The 21,704-nt window shown below is 43.7% G+C and overlaps 1 protein-coding gene across 2 annotated transcripts in view; it reads left to right on the top strand.

Annotated features, from left to right (window-relative positions):
- The window catches only part of Mcu (mitochondrial calcium uniporter), a 175,926-nt gene that overhangs the window by 143,165 nt on the left and 11,057 nt on the right, over nt 1-21,704 (top strand). For both annotated transcript variants that reach the window (XM_028892441.1, XM_028892440.1), the window contains exons 3-4: nt 13,941-14,111; nt 15,147-15,251. In XM_028892441.1, coding sequence (XP_028748274.1) covers nt 13,941-14,111; nt 15,147-15,251 — 276 coding nt within the window. The remainder of the gene's footprint in view (nt 1-13,940; nt 14,112-15,146; nt 15,252-21,704) is intronic.

Below are 21,704 nucleotides of genomic sequence, written 5' to 3'. Positions count from 1 at the left end.
AGGCCAAAATGAAGGCTAGCTTCTGTTCACGGGTGGCCATGTCAGGAGAACAAGGTTTTGTTTTGGTTTTGGTTTTTAGTGAAGACGGGAGTTAGTTATTGATGGCTGGATTTCCTTGGGAATGTTTGGGACTCCGTGAATAAGTGAGGTCTTCTCATTACGGGTTTGCCGCGTAGCTAAGCTGTGTCCGAGTTAGGTAATTAGACAAGGATGTGCATGTGAATTGCCACAGCTAGAGGAGTATCTCTGTAGAGAGGATCATGGGAGAAAAGTCTGCTAGTTTGTCTGCAGGTGCTTAGAACAACCTCAGAGCTCTGAAGATTACCTCTATTCTGAAAACCTCAGACTGAGATGTGGGTTTGTAACCTCCCCATTTGTGATCAGGTGTCACCACGGCGGTAGGACTGTAATCACGAGAGCAGCAGAGTCTCAGGTTCCCGGGGCAGGTCCTCTATCATTTGGCAGAGCAGCCGCACATGTGTGCGTTTGTGTATATGTATGTGTTACCACACACCTGCCAGCACTTGAGTTATCGCTATATCTAACATCAAAGAGCAAGGCACACAGGCTCGGTGCCAAAGAGGAGATTCAAGTTACCAGGTTCCGAAGCCAGGCCCTTGGGTAATGTCCTTGCTGTTTGAGTTTTTGTATTGTTTTGGTTTTTGAGACAGGGTTCTACTCAAGGCCCAGGCTGGCCTTGAACTCATGATCCCCTGCCTTGATTCCCCCCCCCCCCAAATACAGGGACTACTGCCATGGGTCATTGCATTGTACCTGTTTCCTTTACTCCCGTCAAATAATAGCAGCCTCAACTTGATCCTTCTTATAGAATTAAATTTTACCAAATTATATGTTTAGGATTGATTTTTAAATTTTATATGATTTATTTCCTTTTAAAAAAAAACAGGAAATATTCATTACTTTGGTTTAAAATGAGAAAAAAAAAGTCAGCTTTCTTGAGCATTTATTTTTCAAATAGGCAATATGAAAGAAATTGGTTACCACTGCAGTAAAATTAATTATATGTAAATGTCTTATGTGCAAAGTGTTTAGATTTTTCCCCCCAGGAAATTGAGCTAAAAAAGTCTACATTTCATCAGGTTCTCAGAAGTCAATTAACCAAAAGTGTTAAGAAATGCCAACTGAAGTTGTATAACATAATGTCTCTAAAAACAGAGTCAGGGCTGGACCGACAGTGTGGCCAATAAGCGAGCAATGCTCACTGCTCCTGCTCTCCCTCCCCTCCCCTCCCCTCCCCTCCCTTCCCTCCCCTCCTCTCCCCTCCTCTCCCCTCCTCTCCCCTCCCCTCCCCTCCTCTCCCTTCCCTGTTCCTTCTCTCCCTATCCTTTCTCACCTCCCTCACTCTCTCTCCCTGCCTCTTCCTTCTCCTCTCTTCTGCCTGATTACAGGGCCCCACTCTGTAGTCCATGATACCCTCGAATTCTGGAATTCTCTATGTGGCTCAGCCTGGCCTTGCATTATAAGCAATCTCCCTACCTTAGACACCCAGGTGCTGGAATTATAGGCACGAACCACAGCACGCCCAAGGGCTCTGCTGATCTTTTCACTGTCTCTGCCATGGTTTTGTCCTTTCACCCTATCACCAAGCTGGAACCACAGAGGCAGCCTTTGCAGATTGACTTCGTTCCCTTAGTAACATACATGGGAATGTCACTCTTTCACCAGGAACAGTGGCACATCCCTGAGCTCCTAGTGACTCCCAGAGGCTAAGGTAGGAGAATCCTTTGAGCCTGTGCATTTGAAATGAGCCTGAGCATCATAGCAAGACCCCACCTCAAGCAAAGAATTTTCCTCCATGTCTTTTCATGGCTTCCTAGCTCAGGTCTTTTTTAAAAAGGAGACTTATCGGGAGTAGGTTTTGTCTTAAGATTTACTTATTTTTGTTTTATGTGAATGGGTATTTTTCCTGCATGTCTGTGTATCATGTGCATTTAGTTCCTACAGAGGCCAGAAGAGAGGGATGGATCCCCTGGAACTGGAGTTACAGACAGTTGTGAGCCACCATGTGGGTGCTGGGAATTGAACCTGGGTCCTCTGGGAGAACAGTCAGTGCTCTTCACCTCTGATGCATCTCTCCAGCTCCCGTAGGGGTAGATTTTTGAGACTGGTCTCTCTTCCTTGCCTAGGTTGGCCTTGGACTTGCTGTATATGTTTTCGAATTCAAGATCCTTCTGCCTCTGCCTCCTGGGTGCCTGGACTGAGGTATGTGTCACTATACCTGGCCATGGGGTTGTTTTTGCTTTTTTCTCTCAGGACCAAACAGTAAGTAGTCTACTGCTTGGATGTGGCACAATTTTATCTGTCCACCCACCTACTGAAAGACATCTTAATTGTTTCCAAGGTTTTTGTAATCATGAGCAAAGCTACTGTCTCGCTTCCGTTTCTCTGGCTGTGATGGAATACCCTGACAAACAGCAGCTTAGGGAAGAAAGGGTTAACCTGGACTTACAATTCCAGTTATAGTTCATCATGAGGAAGCATCCTGTCACATCACATCCACAGCCCAGAGCAGAGAGAAGAGAATGCATGTATGTTTCGAGTACCGGCCGACCTCACTGTTCACACTTACACACTCCAGGGCCCAAAGCTTGGGGGGGGGGGTGCCGTCGTCACGTTCATATCAGGTCTTCCTACCTTACCCAGCCCAGCTAAGAAACCCCCTGGCAGACACACCCACAGGCCCACCTGATCTAGACAAGCCCTCTTGGAGACTTGTTTCCCAGGTGAATCTAGGCTATGTCAAGTTGGCCGTCAGACCTAACCGTGACAGTTACTACAGACATTGTGTGCAGGTTTCTGGGCATAAATCTTCACCCATTTGGGGCAAATACCAGGAAGCATGGTCAGCAAGAAAGAGCACGTTGTTTTTGTAATAGACCTCGGAACTTTGACCTACCATTTCCCATCCCCATAGCAACTCCACAGTGCAGCCAGCATCAGGGCTGAGCCCAGACGCTGTCTCCTCATTGTCTTCAGTGGAACAAGTCATTTTTGTTCTTGTGACATTCACAGGGATGATCGGGAATCTTTTTAGGCATGAGTGATATAATTTAAGACTCCCGGTTTTAGGAAAAAGCAAAAGAAGCTTCTAAACCAGAAATGCCCTCCTTCTATTTTCACGGAATCTTCTCAGCCCTGAGAGACATGAGCAGAGTTGAATGATAGGTAGGGAAACACAGGGTCCGTTGTGTTCAGTGAGCCTGACCATAGAGCCGTGGCGTTCCCTCCTGGTAGAGCTGGATACTACCAAATCTGAGACTCTGGTACCCGTAATTGTGCTGCTGTTCCGTTATCTGTACTTGAGCATGTGTTTAGCTTTCTATCCCTCAGAAATTAAAATGGGCCGAGAATCAAAGTATACTTAAGGTTACTTTCACAACAACACCATCAAAAAACATTATTTAAAATAAGAAATAGAGAAAAGTTAAGATGAGCTTTTCTTTTCTTCTCAGTTGTTTGTTTTTTGTCACTGTCTCACTGTGTGTGTGTGTGTGTGTGTGTGTGTGTGTGTGTGTGTGTGTGTGTGTACCTCAGGCTAGCCCGGAACTCACTAGGTAGACCAGGCTAGCCTGGAACTCACAGAGATCCACCTGCCTCTGCCTCCCAAGTGCTAGGATTAAAAGGAATTCGTCACCACACCTGGCAGGATTTCATTTTTACAAAGCCAAAATAAAAAACTGAATCCCCTGTTTAATCTTTAGTGGAGCAGGAGAGAGGGTGGCCGTGGTGTGAATCAGAATGGCCCCCAGAGGCTGGTATATCTAATGCTTAGTCACCAGGAAGTAGAAGTGTTTGAGAGGATTAGAAGGGTTGGGAGGCGTGGCCTTGGAGGAGGCGTGGCCTTGGAGGAGGCGTGGTCTTGGAGGGGGCGTGGTCTTGGAGGAGGCGTGGCCCTGTTGGAGGAAACATGCTATTCAGTGTGGACTTTGAGGTTTCAAAAGCCCAGGCCTTTCTCTCTCTCTCTCTCTCTCTCTCTCTCTCTCTCTCTCTCTCTCTCTCTCTCTCTCTCTCTCTCTCTCCCCCCCCCCTGTGGATCAGGATGTTAAGGTCTCAGCTACTGCTCCAGTGCCTGTCCCCAGGCCTCCATGCTCCCAGCTGTGATGATAATGGACTAAGTCTCTGAAACTGTAAGCAAGCCCCCAATTAAATGCTTTCTTTTATAAGAGTTGCTTTGGTCATGGTGTCTCTGCACAGCAGTAGAATAGTGACTGAGACAATGGCCTTTACTTAGCACAAAGGTGTGCTGACACTTATCATGAGCTAATTATTTTCATAAACTGATTTTTAGAGAACTCTAATTAGGAGAGGGGGAGGCCATGCCTCTGTTCCATCACACATTGAAGGATGCCTTTTCACTTCCATAATTTAAACTTCACAATGTCTTAATGACAATATTTTGTATAATTCCAGAGTCAATTGTCTAATAATTCACATCAGGTACACAATAAATATTTAGTTGATGTAATTAAAATCAGCTTATATTGCTGGTAAGAAAGACTCAAACGACTGTGTTTATCAAATTATTGATATGAGTAAAATGTGGATTTTCACATATTAATCTGGAGGGCTGGCAAGATGCCTCAGCAGGTAAAGGCACTTGTTACCAAACCTGATGACCTGAGTTTGATCCCCCAGATCCCCATGGTGGAAGGAGAAAACTGTCTTCCGAAAATTGACCTCTGACTTCCACACACACCTTATGGTGTGTACACATAAACAAATAAGCATAATCAAATATTAATGTGGAAAGATACATATTTTCTTCTTTGTGTGTATGCTAGAGATAAAATCCAAAGCTTGTATGTGCCAGCCAATTATTCCACCACTGCACTGCCCCCCAAACCTAGTGGGGATTTTTTTGGTGGGGATTACATATACCCACTTGAGGGGCCATGACACACATGTGGAAACCAGAGGACAGTCAACAGGAGTTAATTCTTTTCTTCTGTCATGTGGATCCTGGGGATCCAATCCAGGTCATCAGGTTGGCAGCAGATGCCTTTATCCCGTAGGCCATCTTGTCAACTCAACACTAGGTGTTCTGAAACAGGATATTCTTCTTAGCTCAGGCTGACCTTCAACTTGCTAGGTAGTGTAGGCTGATCTTGAATTAGCAATCCTCCTGCACCTACCTCCCAAGTACATGGATGCACCACTGTGGGTAGCCTAGAGGGTATTTTCTGTGTAATTATTTCCCTATGTTGGTGTGGTCCAGTGTGACTTGCCTGACCAAAACTCTTGTCGAGGCTCATTTCCTTGACACAGCACTGTCAGTGGTGAGGCCTTCGGGAGGTGGTTAAGTCTCGGGATTATGCTTTCCTCGGAAGATTGGGTTATGTGTCAAGAAACCAGGCTAGAGATCTCGAGAGTGGGTGGGGCTTCATAGGAGGTGGACTTTTAGTGTAGAACTTGTTTGGTTCCCCCAGAGCAGACTGTTACAAAGCTGAGTTACCCCTTCACCCCATCTGTATGAATCCACATGCTGGTGTCACGCCATCCACCATGTAACAAAGCCACATGATGTCCTCAGGAGATGCTTACAGGCTGTGAGCTAAACAAGTCTCTCCTTCTCCTTACAATGGAATCTCAAGTATTTTGTCACAGCGACACAAAAACGATTTAAGACATGATTGTTTTTCGAATGAGAATGAGACAGATTTTGCATTTTTAACATCACTGTATTATGACTACTTTAAAGAAATGTTTTACATAAATGACTCTTCTGAGGTTATTTGGAACCCAAGCACATTTTATTTACCTGTGTTAACTGTAGACACTCCAAGAATGTTTCCATACAGTGTATGTATAAAGAGGCTTTTTGTCATCGCCAAAATGAAAGTTAGTTCATTCTACTAAAGTGATCATTTTGCGCTTAGCCTAGCATGTAGTTTGACCAAAAACCGTGCCCATGGGTGTAGTACTATTAAAATATTTTTTCTTTAGATGTAAAACTAATAAAAATATCTGAGACACCACTGAGAAGCGTAAACTGTCCTGCAGGACATAGGAAACAGAATAAATGCAGAATCGTGCACATTAGTGCTTGTGGAGATGGTGGTGCCCAAGTTGTTCATCTCCCCAGGGAATCTGTAAACTGGGTTTAATGCTTGGCAAACCCAGCAGAGACCGATGAACTTGCTCAGAATTCCTGAGTGAGGAAAACTGTACGACAGCTCAGACAGATGTGGGGTGCGAAAACAAGAGGGTGTGGCTTACCAGGCAGATGTGGGGTGGGAGAGTGAGGGGGCACAGCTTACCTAGAGCACATATCAATTGATATCATCCAAAGAGTTGACATGTTGGCATGGGAGAGTATTGCATCAGGTTAGAGATACCTTGTGCCGATGGAAATTCGGCATGCGATAGAATTGCTTTTATGAATGAAAGGCAGGAGAGCAGACTCTTCAGTAAATGGTGCTGTAACAACTGACTTTCTCTATCAGAGAAGCAAGTTCCAGGTGCTTAAGGAGTAAGATGTAAAACACATAACTCCAAAACGAAAAAGGTACCAGAAGTTAGAAGCATTGGAGCATTGGATTGTGCTTTCTCTCTCTCTCTCTCAGCCTTTGGTATTTACAATGAGAAAAATGCATTTTTAGTGGATAATAGTGCTGTATTCATACAATGAAATTCTGTTATAGGTGTAAATAATACAAGAAATAGAATTCAACCCTAATACATCTCAAAACAGTGATGAGCATAAAGCAAGTTGTGAAAGGTTAGACACAACAGGACCATTTATTTATTTCAAGTCTAAATATACACAAGACCTGTATTTAACCCTGACAAAATACTGCAGCGGAGCTTGAATCATCAAGAACCCTTTATTCGTGTATTTCTGTCAATTGCAGATTCAGAACAGTTTGGATGAGCAGGATGGAGACTCCTGAGGCTGCAAGCCCCTGTCATCTAGGGCTACAGTCATTTGGAGACTCATCTGGGCTGAGAATCCAATTCTGAGGCTGCTTGCTAGTAAGGGAGAAGAAGCTGGTGGTGGGAGGCGCCACTTCTTCATATAGGCTTCTCCGTAGGGCTCCAAGCTTGTTCTCGTGGTAACCAGCTTCCCCTAGAGCACAAGACAGATGCAAGTCACCTATGACATAGCCTCAGAAGTCGCACACCATTGCTTGTACAAGCAAGTCCTGTCTTGATAATGATAGAAGTGCACAATTGTGTGACTACCTACAGGTGAGAGAGCAGTCATGAGACTTCTTGGAGGCCGGCTATAATAATATATAATGCATATTATATAGAGACTACTGCATGTTATACATGGACATGTATGTGTGCATTTGGACCTGCCTGTATTCATGCTGTTACAGGTGAGAATAATAAAGACCAACTTCCAACCTCAGACTTGTGATTTACTTTGGAGAAAGAAAAATTGCCCTGGTTCAGTGTGGATAATTGAACCTGAGCAAGGCTAGAATGAAGTACTATGTCACTCATAGAAAAAAGAGATGGTAGTAACCTAGCCTAGGATGGTGGTGGCAGAGAAAACTGAATGGATTGGAGATGTCTTTAAAATAGAATGAAAAGCTGTAGATTACTTATTTTTTTCTGTAAATTATTATTTTGCTTGCATGTCTGTCTGTCTGAAGGTGTCAGATTCTGGGAAATGGAGTTACAGACAGTTGGGAGCTACCATGTGGGTGCTAGGAGTTGAACCTGAGTCCTCTGGAAGAGCAGTCAGTGCTCTTAACTGCTGACCCATCTCTCTAGCCTAAAAAAGACTGGAAAGCCATAGTTGCTGATTAATAGGGGAGTGGCAGGGTCCAGCATGAGGGACAGTCAGATACTAGGCAGTTTTCTTGCTTGGACAGAAGCTAAACGATGGTCTTAAGTGAGACAGTGAATGGTTAGAGGGAAATGAACTCTGTCTGGGGCTGTGAGTCTGCAGTGTACCTGTGGAAAGCTCATTCATTGGGACAGCACCAGCATCTGTGTGATAGCTGTATTTGGACAGATGCCTGGAGAATATGCGGGTTGAGAGGCCTGGATTCTGAGGCAAAGCGCTTAGAAACTTTTGAGGAATGAAGAAAGGAAGAACTGCCTATGACTAAAAGTTAGGTCTAGACCTGCAGAGGCAAGCGGATCTCTGTGAGTTCAAGGCCAGTCTGGTCTAGAGTGAGTTTCAGGCCAGCCAGGGATATGTAGCAAGACCTTCTCTCAAAAAAATAAAAATGAAACAAACAAACAAACGAACAAAAAATACAAAAAGATTAAAAAAACAAAACAAAACAGGGAAATGCAGTGCCATCAAAGCTAGAGAAAAAATGTTTTTACCAAATGACATGGTTACATCATTGAATGCTGCTAAAATATAAGCAAGTTGAGGGCTGAAATCTCCATTAGTTTTAGCAACCCAACACTGTGTGTGATCTAGGAGAAATGATTGCTGAGTCAGACGTTATAGTACAGGTCTGTAATCCCAGCACTCAGAAGGCTGAGGACAGAGGCTAAGGAAATGGATTAGTCAGCCGGGCGGTGGTGGCGCACACCTTTAGTCCCAGCACTCGGGAGGCAGAGGCAGGCGGATCTCTGTAAGTTCGAGGCCAGCCTGAGCTACAGAGTGAGTTCCAGGAAAGGTGCAAAAGCTACACAGAGAAACCCTCTCTCGAAAAACCAAAAAAGAAAAAAAAAAGAAAGAAAAAAAAGAAATGAAATGAATTAGTCAAAAATGAGAACCAGACTGCATTTGATCCAACTGTGACACTTCAGGAGTATTATCTGATCTTGTTAGAATTTAATTCTCTTAGCTGGAGAAGAAAAAGGTTGTGGAAGAAGAATGCATGACTCTCTGGCTTCCTGATAGTAAAACCAGATAATTGTGTCTCACTTTTGTGGTACGGAGTGTTAACAAAAGTGGACAATGTGTGAAGAGCTCATAAACCACAGAAATCATCTGTCCCATAAAGTTCAGCCTCAGGGACTGCCTTGTCCACTGTTCCCTTCCACCAGGAGCCCTAGAGACACAGTCTTGACTATGAAGTGGCATTTGATCTGTAGAGAAGATTTTACCTGTCCTTTTGAACAATAACCAAACCGTGTAAAACTATGTCATGGTTTGGTGGTGGTGATGAGTAGGTGGTTGATAGGTTGGTTAATGTTTTGAGTCAAGATCTCCGATAACCCATCCTGACCTGGAACTTGCTGACTGTGAACGGATTCCTCCCTCCTCCACCTTGGGAGTTCTGGGATTCTGTACCACCACCACCCCGGCTAGAGAGGGTGGGAGGAAGAGGAGGGGAGGGGAGGTCGTTTTAGAGGCATTCGGGTTTTAAACATTTGACCAAATAATAAACGCGTGTTTTACCATAGACCTTCCTTCTCTCATCTTTCTCCCCGACCCCACTCCTCCTACCCCACCCCACCCCACTCTTCCCACCCCACTCTTCCCACCCCACCCTGCCCCACCCCTCTCCTCCCACCCCGACCCACGGTATTGCTTTGCTCCCAATCTACGCAGTCCCCATGTTCAGAGCTCCTGTCCTGCTGCTCCTCTTAGCCTACAGAATTCCATATATTCTGTTTTATGCTTAAAGCCCTTGTCACAGTGTGATTGGCGCTAAGTGTTTATGGTGGCAGCCCTGTGACTTCTAAGTCTCTTTGAAGCGACACTCTTGGCAAACATGCTTATTCATTCTTGTTTTAACTAATATGGAAGTCCAAGCAAAGGCCACTTTAAACGCGTGTTTCTGGAGATCCGTGGGTGCTGCGGCCCTCTTGTAAAGGCCTGTTGTGATGGTTGTCTTCACCCAGCCTTTTGTTGACCTGTTGTTAAACTTGACAAACTTTGGTAATTTCTAGTCCTTCTAGGATGCTAACTGAGAAGTCTAACATTTACATTGCAATCCAGTGTGTGGGAAAGAGGGAGACCTGGGGATTCTTTTGAAAGCAGTATTATAATGAAGGTTTGTGTATTCCGTGTATATTCATACTCTCTAAGGGAAGACGGTAAGCTAGATGAAGAGGATCTTCATCAGATGAAGAGGATCTTCAGCCTCCCTGTCGACCCCGGCTCAGTTGTTTTAAAGACAGTAGTAACCTCTAGGCATTTAATGTTTTAATGAAATGCTCCAAGCGTTAGCTGAATAATGCTGAGAGAATCCTATCTTTTATTTAAATTCCCTTCTACCTTCTAGAGATCTGTGGTTAGCTGGTCTTTTGCATAACAGAAAGAAGATAATTGTGGTGAGGATACCAAATGAATAAGTGAATCACTTAGTTTACTATGATACCATCATTGCTATCTATAGCAGAGACAGGCCTGTTTATGTATCAGAGCCTCCGAACACTGGGTTAAGGATTCTTTTTGAAAAGGAATATGACAACTTTTTCAAATACATTTAGATGTTGCAAATGCGTGCTGTGTGTTAAGTTGTTGACCCGTTCCCTTGGAGTGTGTACTCAGTTTCTTTCACTTCCTATGTCAAATTTCAAATCATGTATCTGTGTTCATGAACTCTAATGGGAACATCTGCCCTGCTATAAACAGCTGCAACATACCCAACCTTTCTGTGACAACAGTTTTCAGATATCTGGAGAGCGAGCAGCATAATCCTCTGATCCCAGCTAAAGGTAAACAAATGGCTACAGTCCTTTTTCTCAGTTTCTCAGCAGGAGGCAGCTGCTGACTGTAGCACACGGAGTAGAGACAGCCAGGCCCAGGTCCGCTAGCTGACAGGAAGGAGCACACCAGCCAGGCTGAAAAAGCCTTGCTAGGCAGCTGGGATTGTGTGTCAGTGAGCCCGAGGACGGAGCTGTATAGAGCCCTGTCCTCCAGCTGAAATGAAGAGCAGACCAGGGCATTGTGGGACAGCGGTCCTGAGGAGGGGGGTACGAAGAAAGTGCTCCTGAGATCCGCACAGGTTCCCATGAGCCTGGCCAGGGTCTAATGCATAAGAGTGACTGGAACAACTTCCTCAGAAATTATTTTTACCGGGAAATAGGAAATGAATGGATCTCAGTGTCCATATAAGGCCAGATGTCATTTTCTCTTCTTCCAGCCAGAATAAAGGACGTCACCTGCACCCATAAACACTCAGAAGAAATTTCCAGAAAGATCACCTAGGAAGTAGCCCCACAATAAAGGAATTTCTACCTCTATTTGAAAGAGTTAGTCTTGAAAGAATAAAATTATTACATAAGTAATGTTACTCTACTCAAAATACAGTGCTCATCAATACAAAATTGAGATATAAATATATAACTAGTGACCAAAATTAACTAGTCATGGAGCAGCAGGAAAACATCCCCAACTTGGCCAACAGAGACCCAGAATTGACAGAGCGGGAGTCAGTAGCCAAGAATGTTCAAATGGCTGTTGTAACTATAATCCTTATGTTCAGGGGGGAAAGGAAAAATGTGTGACATGAAGAGGAGTAAAGCTATAAGAAAATTCAAATGAACTTCCAGAGTTTTTTTTTATATATATCTGAAGTTTAAAAACAGAATACAGAAGGAAAAAACAAGATACAGAAAAATAAAAAGAACACAGAAGGAATGAACAAGAAGACAGACGCTGTGGAAGAAAAGATCTCTGCCCCTGAAATATCTAGCATTTAAACTGAGAGGGGATAGGAACCTAAAGTGTATGAAGATGGGGTCAGAAGCTTTGGGACAATACCATGTGATTGAACACAAGCAGAGTTAGGACTCTCAGGATGAGGGGAGGAAAACAGAATGAAGATTAAATAATGATCAGATGTTTGCCAAATTTGGTGGATACTATGAAGGCACAAAGCTAAGATATTCAGCCACTTCCAGATAGAATAATCAGAAAGGAAATCAAGGTGCATCATAATCCAGCCATTGAAACCCATGCTAGACAGGAAGTGTGACAAGCACATAGAGGAATAAAGAAAGATACACCATGCCCAAACTTTTTATTTTGTGGAAGACAAGACAATTCAGTTAATTCTTCAAAAAGTGCCAAAAGGGGGGAAAATCTGTCAACTAGATTTTCTTTTACATACTAAAAATATCTCTCTCAAAAATCAAGGTGCAGTGACTTTTTCAGACATACAAAAATGGAAAGAACTCATTTCCAGTGCGTTTGTGCAGCAGTGATATTTAAGGGGGTTCTTTGGGCAGGAAGGAAAGGGTGGCCTAGAGTATGCATGAACGTAGCATGAATACTCTGTAAATGGTCAGTATATTATTTAAAGGAGAATGTACATTTTGCTCAACACAGGCACAAAGGTTTCCCAAATACCGATTTGTAGGTGACTGGATCTGCCACAGACAGACACTGGCTGTCCCCCGGAAACGTTCCACACAGAGGCTTTTAAACAAGTAATCCTAGACGCTTTATTGAGACTCTAGAAATAGCTTTTCTATTTGCAGGTGCGAAGATAAATTGCAATAGGTCTGTGCATCCAAACAGTGCTGGGCAGGATGAAGGTATCAGGGTGAACCCATGTTAACCTAAAAATGTAATTTAAAAAGTACCGCTCAGTCATACAAATGAATGAACTACAATTGCATATAGCATGCATGCATCTCATAACCATGCCCAGGGAAGGACGCCTTATACAAAGAGTTATGAGTCATAGCTCCACTAATTTACTACAGAATCAAATACAATAGGTTCTAAAAGCAGGCACAAAGTACCAAGGGATTCACAGGGGTCCAGGGAGGGAGTCTAAAGACTCCTGACCTTGAGACATGTCAGAACTCATCAAATGTCCATTGAAAATAAGAATTGTTGGGGTTTTGCTGTTAAGACAGACAAGGAACTTGGGTGTGAGTGACAACTCTGGAAAGTTCGATGCTTTCCAAATCTCCAGAACAGTTCCTCCTAATCTAATTTGGAGGGGTGTGACGCTTATGAGAATAACAGAAGGTGCCTTTTGAGTTACAAAGGGAGCTAGCTCATTATCACCTAGTGATCAGTATGTTGAGTGTTCTGAGTGGTTTGTTTTATTCCTTCCCTGCAACATCTCTGAGAGTTAGGAACCCACTCTCCGTGTGTGGGGGGGAGGGGGGGTGAAGTCCATAGATGTTATGTAATTCGCAAAGATGCTGAGCCAAGATCCAAACCCAAATTCTACTCCAAAGCCCGTGTTTTCCCCTCATGCTGGCATCATCTCTAAATGTTTAGCTGCTAATGTGAGGGTTGGAGCTGAAAACTTTGCTTTAAAAATATATCTGAAAAATTATTCTTAGAAAAGGTTTTCTGGGATTCATTTTACTAAGGCTCTGTGCATTGAAATTGCCAAAGAAAGAAAAAAGGAAATAAGGAACGCTGTCCATGCTGTGTAACAAGTCCCTCCGTTGATGGCTAACAGTGCTCCTCCTTATACATTTCTCTTGTGAAATCCTCGTGAGCTTTCACTTCTGACTGAACTCGGGGGGGGGGGGGGGGGATGTGCGCACACCCCCGAAAGGGGCTGGCTTCTGTTTTAACACATGACACATCATGTTGTGTAAGTGAATGTTTAGATATATTATAGCTTAAGCGTCACTTTATCATTCTGAGGAAGAGCCTCAGTTATTATTGGTAGACTTTGGGAAGAGTTTCTGAAAACTTTGGTTCCCAAGGTTGACACACCTCCTACAGGCCGTGTCAATCACCTCCACCTTTGGCTACTTAGTACAACCTTGCCAGACAGGACCAGGACTTGGCTCACCCATACCAGGGATCCCTGTGCTGCATTCCACCAAAGCCTCTCCTTGGCCCACTTGGAAGACAGCTCCTTGTGCATTTTTTCATCTCAGAAAAAAATAGTCCCTTGGTCTGTTTGATGAGTCTATTCCTAGACTAACCTGAAAAATTCTTATTCTTAACTTTCTTTAAAAACATTTGAAGTCACGCTGATGGCGGTCCCACCACAGGCAGGAATAGTGGGGATGAGACGTTTGACTTAGAGTAAAGCCTAACTGTCATGTGTGTGTTTGTGGGTCCTTTTGCTCAGACGTGACCGTGGTTTATCAAAATGGGTTGCCCGTGATATCCGTGCGGCTACCGTCTCGGCGTGAACGCTGCCAGTTCACACTCAAGCCCATCTCTGACTCTGTCGGTGTGTTCTTACGGCAACTGCAAGAGGAGGATCGGGGGATCGACAGAGTTGCCATCTATTCACCAGGTACAGTCGCCTCCATCTTTAATTCTCGCCCCCTCTGCTCGCCCCACCCCAAACAGCCCAGTCCAAGAAACGTTGCTCCGTTAACGTTAGAGAACATGGGAGTTTTTGCTTCACAAGTGTGGGAGGCAGAGCCCTTTCTGTCCCAGTGGTCCTCAGGACATAACCGTTGGATGTCAGCAGATGTGCGCCCACAGGGAGTCTCATTCCATAGCGGCTCCCATCGATGCCGCCACAAGGACAAGCAGGCAATCACATTTCGTGTTATTGAGACCTCTTGTCATTACCGTAGGTGCAGAATATGTTTTTTCCGGTAGCTGAGCCCTCAAATGTTTACCAAAATAGAGAATATACAATCAGACACTAAAAACTCTCGTTTGATGTAACATCTGTTTATTTAAGTGCCAAAAACATTGTTGTCATTATGACTTAGAAAAATCTCTCAAACCTACAGAAAGATTGAGAGACTAGTAACGACCCATTTTACGAGTCACCAGCTACGACAGCCACCGACTTCTGTCCTTTGAGTTTTGACCCCTGTGCTCCAAACACTCCAGACTCATCCTGTAATGTACTCGGTAGACCCGTTTGGTACACTTGCTCCCCGCCGCATCCTTCCCTGCTGAGTTAATTAGCAACTTATCGGTGCCTGGGTGGCCAAGTACTGTGTGATGGACAGCGCTGAGCCGGTTCCTCACCCGGCTTCCAATGTAAAGGTCCTCACCTCCCCTCCCCTCGGTGACTCCAGATTCCAGCTGAGCCCTGTGGGTCAGTGACCAGCAGTTAGTTCGCTTGTTCCCACAGCTGCCGGAAAAGCGATTGTTAAATCCTCACAAGGAGCATGATACAAGCCCGTCTGTGTTTAGCATCGGCCTGGGGGGTGCGAGGCAAAGGTTAGCCGAGAAGTGAGAGAGAGCACTCTAAAGCTATTTGAGATTTTGGGGGGGGCGGGGAGCTTTGTTGTTGCTGTTTTATTTTTTTCTGACCGTTCTTAAATCATTATGGGCCGGTGACTAGTTTCATTTAAAATCTTCACAGATGGCGTTCGAGTTGCTGCTTCCACGGGAATAGACCTCCTCCTCCTCGATGACTTTAAGCTTGTCATTAACGACCTAACATACCACGTACGGCCACCAAAGAGAGGTAAAAAAACAAAACAAAAAACCAACCTTAGTAAAATGTTGTAAATGTGGGAAGGTCTTTGGAAGGACCTTAGTTTTTCCAAGAGTAACCCTGAGAACCAGACAACATGTGGTCTTCACATGTTTTGTACAGCAAGCCTGGCTATGCACTAAGCCGGGCTTCCACCTCGATACCGGATGCGTTATCATTCCATCTCACTTACCTGAATATCCTTACCGTAAGCTCCTTCCTGACACAGTTTTTTCTCTCTTTAAAAACTTTATTATTATTATTATTATTATTATTATTATTATTATTATTATTTGTGTGTGTGTGTGTGTGTGCCATAGCACACTTGTGGAGGTCAGAGAACAACTTTCTTTCCCTCCATCATGAAAGCCCCTCTACTTGAACTCAGGTCTCAGGCTTGGCAGCAGGCACCTTGACCCACTGAACCAACCCAGCAGCCTTTGGTTTCCCATGCAGATGATTTCCTTTGGCTTGCAGTTCCAAAGGAACGCATCCATCATGGCAGGGCCACATTCTTATATGTTAAGCTGAGAGGAAGGAAACCTTCTTATGTTTAAATCAAGGGTTTCTCTAATCTGTTGCACACTGTATTAGGGATCAGTCATTCTGTTTCTTCAATGGCTTCAGTTCAGCTGTCTGAAGTCACTTGTGCTGATGGGACTTGGCTTCCAGTGCGGTTAGTAAATCCAATGGAGTCGTAAATATAAACTGTATTTGACACACCCGACTTACCAAAGATGATGTCATTTTTTTTTCTTGCTTGCTTGCTTCTTTTTTTGGTTTCTCTGTGCAGCCCTGGCTGTCCTAAAACTCACTCTGTAGCCCAGGCTGACCTCTAACTCAGAGATCTGCCTGCTTCTGCCTCCCTAGTGCTGGGATTAAAGGCATGCGCCACCACTGCCCATAAGCAAACGTTATGTCTTAGTTTAGTTTATCTTAAGTGTATCCAGAACTTAAGCACATCAAATATGATTGAACAGAATCATCTCACAAAAAGCCTGCTTAGTTATAAATCTCTGATAATCTCATGTACAATACACGACAGGGTATTTTTTAGACATACATGGATGCACACATGTAAAACACAACACCCAAAACAGAAACACTGGCAGCTCATGATAGGTTAGTGGTTGGTTACCTCCATGATCACATGGCTGACTGGAAGCAGCAGTGGGTGCTCTCTGCCAGACATCACTAGCATGGAAAAAGATCAGATCTCAAAATGGGAACCATGGTTCCTGTGCACAGTGCCTTCCTGCCACTGCAAAAATCACAATGTTCTGAGTCCGGGGGCCTTCTGAAATCCTTAGAAGTGCCAACATATGCATACTTACTCTTATGTGGGGGAAAAAGTGAAGTGCCCAACTTTGGTGCACATCTTAAGAGGTGGTATTTTAATGGTCTCTGTTATACACATAAATATATGTGTATAAACATATAATGCATGCCGCAGTATTACTGGTCTTCCTTTCATCCCAGGCTCCAGGGCGGCTTCTGCCTTTTTGGACCTTTTTCCCTCTGCCCTGAGATTCATTGTCGTTTCCTGCTAATGCCCCTCCCACAATCAGGACTCCCCGCACTAACCTCGTAGGACATCTCCTTTTAGTCCTGCTCTTAAGAATTGGATCTAAGCCAAATACAGTGGCGCACACCTTTAATCCCAGGCCTTGGGAGGCAGAGCCAGGCAGGCAGGTCTTTGAGTTCCAGGCCAGCTGGACCTGTATGGTGAGTTCCAGGACAGCGAGGACAACACAGAGAGATCCAGTCTCAAAAAAAAAAAAAAAAAAAAAAAAAAAAGAATTGGGTTCAATGGGTTGGAGAGATGGATCCGTTAAGAGCACTCGCTGCTCTTCTTGAAGACCCGGGTTCGGTTCCCTGTCCCCACACCAGGCTGCTCACACTTGTATGTGACTCCAGTTCCAGGGAATCCAACACCCGTGGTCTTCACAACATAATACACACATACATGTGAATTTAAATAAGTTAGTACACTTAAAAAAGAATTGGCTCCATCATAGAAGCAGTTCAGAGTGAAAGCCTGAGTAAACACCCCCAGACACCCATCCATTAGTCCACGTCGGCCTTCCCACCACACACCAGCCTCCACACACACATGGTGCCTTTCTCCCTGCTCCTTCCTCTCCTCCATCTTCTCATGTTAAAATCATCACGTCAGCTCATCCATGGCACCCTAAAGCATCCTATTTATTCTTTCTCTGGCTCCAAACAAACCAGAAGTGATTAACCTCTGGACTCTTGCTTACTCTTTTTCTCTGTAAATACTCTCTGAGAGGGCAGTCACTGTGACTCGGGATCATCCTATGATGAAGGAATTAAATAGCTCAAACAAGGAGCATTTCGATTGTTCGGAGACCAGATTCTCTTGTCTAGCAACAGAAAATGAAGGAATGAATGAATGGTAACACTTAGGAAAGTAGATGAGAGTCTTCATATACAAGTGTGCAAACTAAGAGTTTTCATTTGAAGTGATGACTAATCCAATGACTTCTCGGTGGTTTTCAAACAGAAAGAATTGCTTTTGTTTCTTAAATAAGGCTGCTCTCAGACTGAGTTAGGAAAACTAAAGTAGAAACTGATCATACAAGGATTATATTTGATTCGAAGGTGATTTTTTTTTTCTTTTTCTGTGTCTCAAAACTGTGAGATACCTGCCCAACTTCCCTAGAAGTAGATTGGGATATGAAATTTTCAGGGGTTAAGAGTCTAAAATTTATGGAGATAACTGTAACCCAAATGGTGGAGTTTGGCAATATTCTTAAAGAATTTTTTGTTTTGTTTTTGGTCATTTGAGTCAGTATCACTATAGAGCCCCAACTGGCCTCAAATTATTAATCCTACCGCCCTTCCCCACCCCCCCTACTGCGTGGAGTGTACGTGTGCACCACCATGTCTGGCCTCCTATGTAGTTTAAAGAACTGTGTGTGTGGTGGTGTATTGTGGCTTGTGAGGACTAAAAATACTCAGAATGTTGTATAAACTATGAGTTCACACGTAGCAGGCTCCAAGGACAGAGTATTCATTCATACCATGTCCAGGATGGCCACATGCCATGTGTACATGGGACAGCAGGCTGTAGGTGTCGACAGCCCTGTGCTTAAGCCAGGGGAGCAAGAGGACCTGTGTCCCAGGTTAGAACAGTGGGACATGTCATAATAGGAAAGCTAGTGGCCAATTCTAGCTCATCTTTTTAGTGGCCATGGCTGTTCGTCATTGAAGTCTCAACCAGAAACAAGAGTATGGAAAGGAGCACAAAGGCCTGGAAAGTAACTAGTTACCATTCTCTTGTTCTTGGGAAGGAAGAAAATGAACCCCGTGTCCCTAGAGGATATGATTTCCCCTGTTGAGAAGAATCATTTTGATTGGCACTGCTACCGCCAGCTCCCATTTAGCTATCCACAGTTTCTTCTTAGTGATGTGATTTGAGGAATGAGGTCGACAGGCAAACTAACCAGTGAAAATGAGTGCCTCGTTAGAGACCCAGCTAGCGAAGACCTTCTCCAATTATGTTTGTGGATGACAAGACTTCCCATGGCTCGTTATATTAGCATATCTCTCTGACATTATTATTATGGGACCGATGGTGTATTCAGAGATGTTGGTAAACATTGCCATTATTATTTTGTGTGTGTGTGTAAACTGTGCATGATTTAGCCCAAAGAACTATTACTAAGCCATTAGCTAAAGTTTTCGTCTCCAGTGACTTCTCAGGATCAAGGGTTGGGGTTATTATTGTCACCTGTGCTTTGACAATACCTTACAGCCATATCATTCCTGTTAAAGCAACCTGACAAATGAATCGTAAACTCCGAGTCCACCAAAGCTTTACCACTACATAAGCCAAAAGATAACTTTACTTTCAGCCAGGTCTAGAATGGCACCTCTCTGAGACCTATAACTTATCATTATCTGGGTTTTTCTAATTGCTGTTAGAAGGCATTGTGGTAGCATGTTAGTTTGTTGTTATTATTGTTTAGAATAGATAATACATTCATAAGGTTCAGCTCCCAAAGTCTAAAATAATCTTATATAAAAAGCACCTATTCCCCGGTCCCCAAATAGCCTTTATTGGCAAATAAGCAAATGTATATATATATATTTTAGGCAAATCATAGTATCATACAAACTATTTGTATCATTTATATCATGTCTCAGAGAGGCAGAGCCACATGAATATTATAAAAAAAAAAAAAAAGATTTATGGTAGGAGCCTGGGAGAGAGTTAATCAGAAATATCCTTGCCTCCCACTTCTCTGAACACATGTCAAAAGCGTCTAGCATGGTGGCACATATCTACCCAGTGCTGGGGAGGCAGAGACAGGCCAGGGAAAGACCTTGTCTCAAAGGTGGTGGTGATGTTCTGAGGATCACACCCAACATTGCCCTTCAGCATCCACACACACATGCACACACATGTATGTCTTTGCCTGTCTCTGCCTCCCCAGCACATGCACATGCATGAGTACACAAATATACCCATAGACACGCATGAACATATTCATGGGAGGAGGAAGACCTCTTACAGATTATAGCTGTAGCTGAAGGAGAGGGGTCTGAAAGGGGAGCTTGGGGGACCAGAGACAAGTCAGAAAGGTTGAAGCTGTGGCACCATGGGATCGCTCGTTAGGGAACCTGGAAATCCATATACATCCAGATTTTAGTGGAGGCCTGCAATGAAGTGCTTTATTGTAGGTGGAGAGATTCTTCCGTGTTGTTAAATAGAACTTTCTGGCACAGGGCTTTGAGTTCAATCCCCAGGACCAAAAAAGAAAATTCTTTCTGCGATGTTAAAATGTTACATTTTTGTCCTTGTAGTAGCCTATAAGTAAATCGACCCTATAACTGGAAAACTGAATTTTTCAAGTAATTTAAATTTAGCCAATGGAAAGTTACAGAACTATCAGTCAGAAGATTAAAAAACAACAACAACAACAACAGGAGTTGAATAAGTTCAAGTGGGGTGACCATCACTAATAACTGTTGAATACCACTGAGTAGATTTTTGTCTTCTCATTACAAAAAAAAAGAAAAGTATGTGACATAATAAATATATGTATTTAGCCATTTCACAGTGAATGAATACATATTTCAAAAATAACATACTGATGATAAATATATATACTTTTTACTTGTTAGTTTAAGACAGTTAAAAATAAACAGAAGCATGTGGCTAGTGGTTCCCATATTGAACAGGCCATTTTTAGAAGTCTGCATCTGGTTCTGGGTCTAGATTTGCCATTAATCAACAAATGCTACGGATGAGAGGTCGCCTGACACAGTGGGAGGGAGCAGATGCAGTTGGTCTGTCAGCAGGCTTCTCTGCATCTGCCCGACTCCCTCAAGCACCCTTCAAGACCCTTCCAAAATCTCACCTTGATTTCTCTTTTGCTTAGCCCTGACTCAGAGCCACTCAGAGGGAGGTATTCTTGGAAGCATACTACGGTCTCACACATTGACTGGGTATAAAAACTAGACAGCTTCTCTTACCTCGTAGGAGGCTATGGTGACCTCACCATGCCAGTTCGTGAGGAATGCCTCCTCCTCCTCTTCCACAGTTTTGGGCTGTGTTTGTTTGGATGAGTCCTCCCGACACCTCACTGCTTGTTTTATGACTTACTGGCAGAGCCTGATGATGTCTCCATCTTTTGCCACAGTTTACGTAGAGTGTTGAATGTATATCATGAAAGATATAGACGCACGTATGTCAGGAAAATGTGTAGGACTGTTGTGATAGAGGGAGTGTGGATCTGAAGTTAAATTTTAAAGAAGAAAAATATTAAAAAATAGCTTACAAGTGTCCCTATGCCTGTGAAATGAGACACAGAACCTTCTAACTACAACATCAACCTAGAAGAGAAAAAAAACAATTATGTACTGCCTCAGTGAACAGAGGAAGACTGATACAAAAAATAAGTTTGGTAGGCATGAAGATGCTTTGCCTGAGCTTCCAGCTCAGGAGACAGAGGCAGAAGGATCATGAGATGAATACAAGGCCAGCCTGAGCTACATAATGAGACACTGTCTCTTAATCAGTTAACTAATTAATTAAATCTACACAGTGGAACCCATGACCTGAAGGTTATTTTTCTAAACTAACACATTTTAAATGATTTTCTAATAGAAATTTCCTTTATTGTAAAAACAAATGTCAACCTTATTTCCAAACGCTGTGATAAAACACCATGACCAAGGCAGCTTAGAGAAGGGTTTGTTTGGGCTCATGGTTCCAGAGGAATACAAGTCCATGACCATCATGGCAGGGTGCGTGGCGGCAGGCAGGCAGGCATGGCGCTGGAGCAGCAGCTGGGAGCTCACATCTTGATCCAAAAGCAGGAGGCAGAGGGCACACTGGGATGGCTGGGGGCTTTTGAAGCCTCACAGCCTCCCCCTCATGACACACCTCCTCCAACAAAGCCACGCCTAATC

This window comes from Peromyscus leucopus, chromosome 16_21, assembly GCF_004664715.2.
Source record: "Peromyscus leucopus breed LL Stock chromosome 16_21, UCI_PerLeu_2.1, whole genome shotgun sequence".
Taxonomy (NCBI): domain Eukaryota; kingdom Metazoa; phylum Chordata; class Mammalia; order Rodentia; family Cricetidae; genus Peromyscus; species Peromyscus leucopus.
The sequence above is the reverse complement of the archived record's forward strand: the minus strand, read 5'-3'. Positions and strand labels throughout refer to the sequence as shown.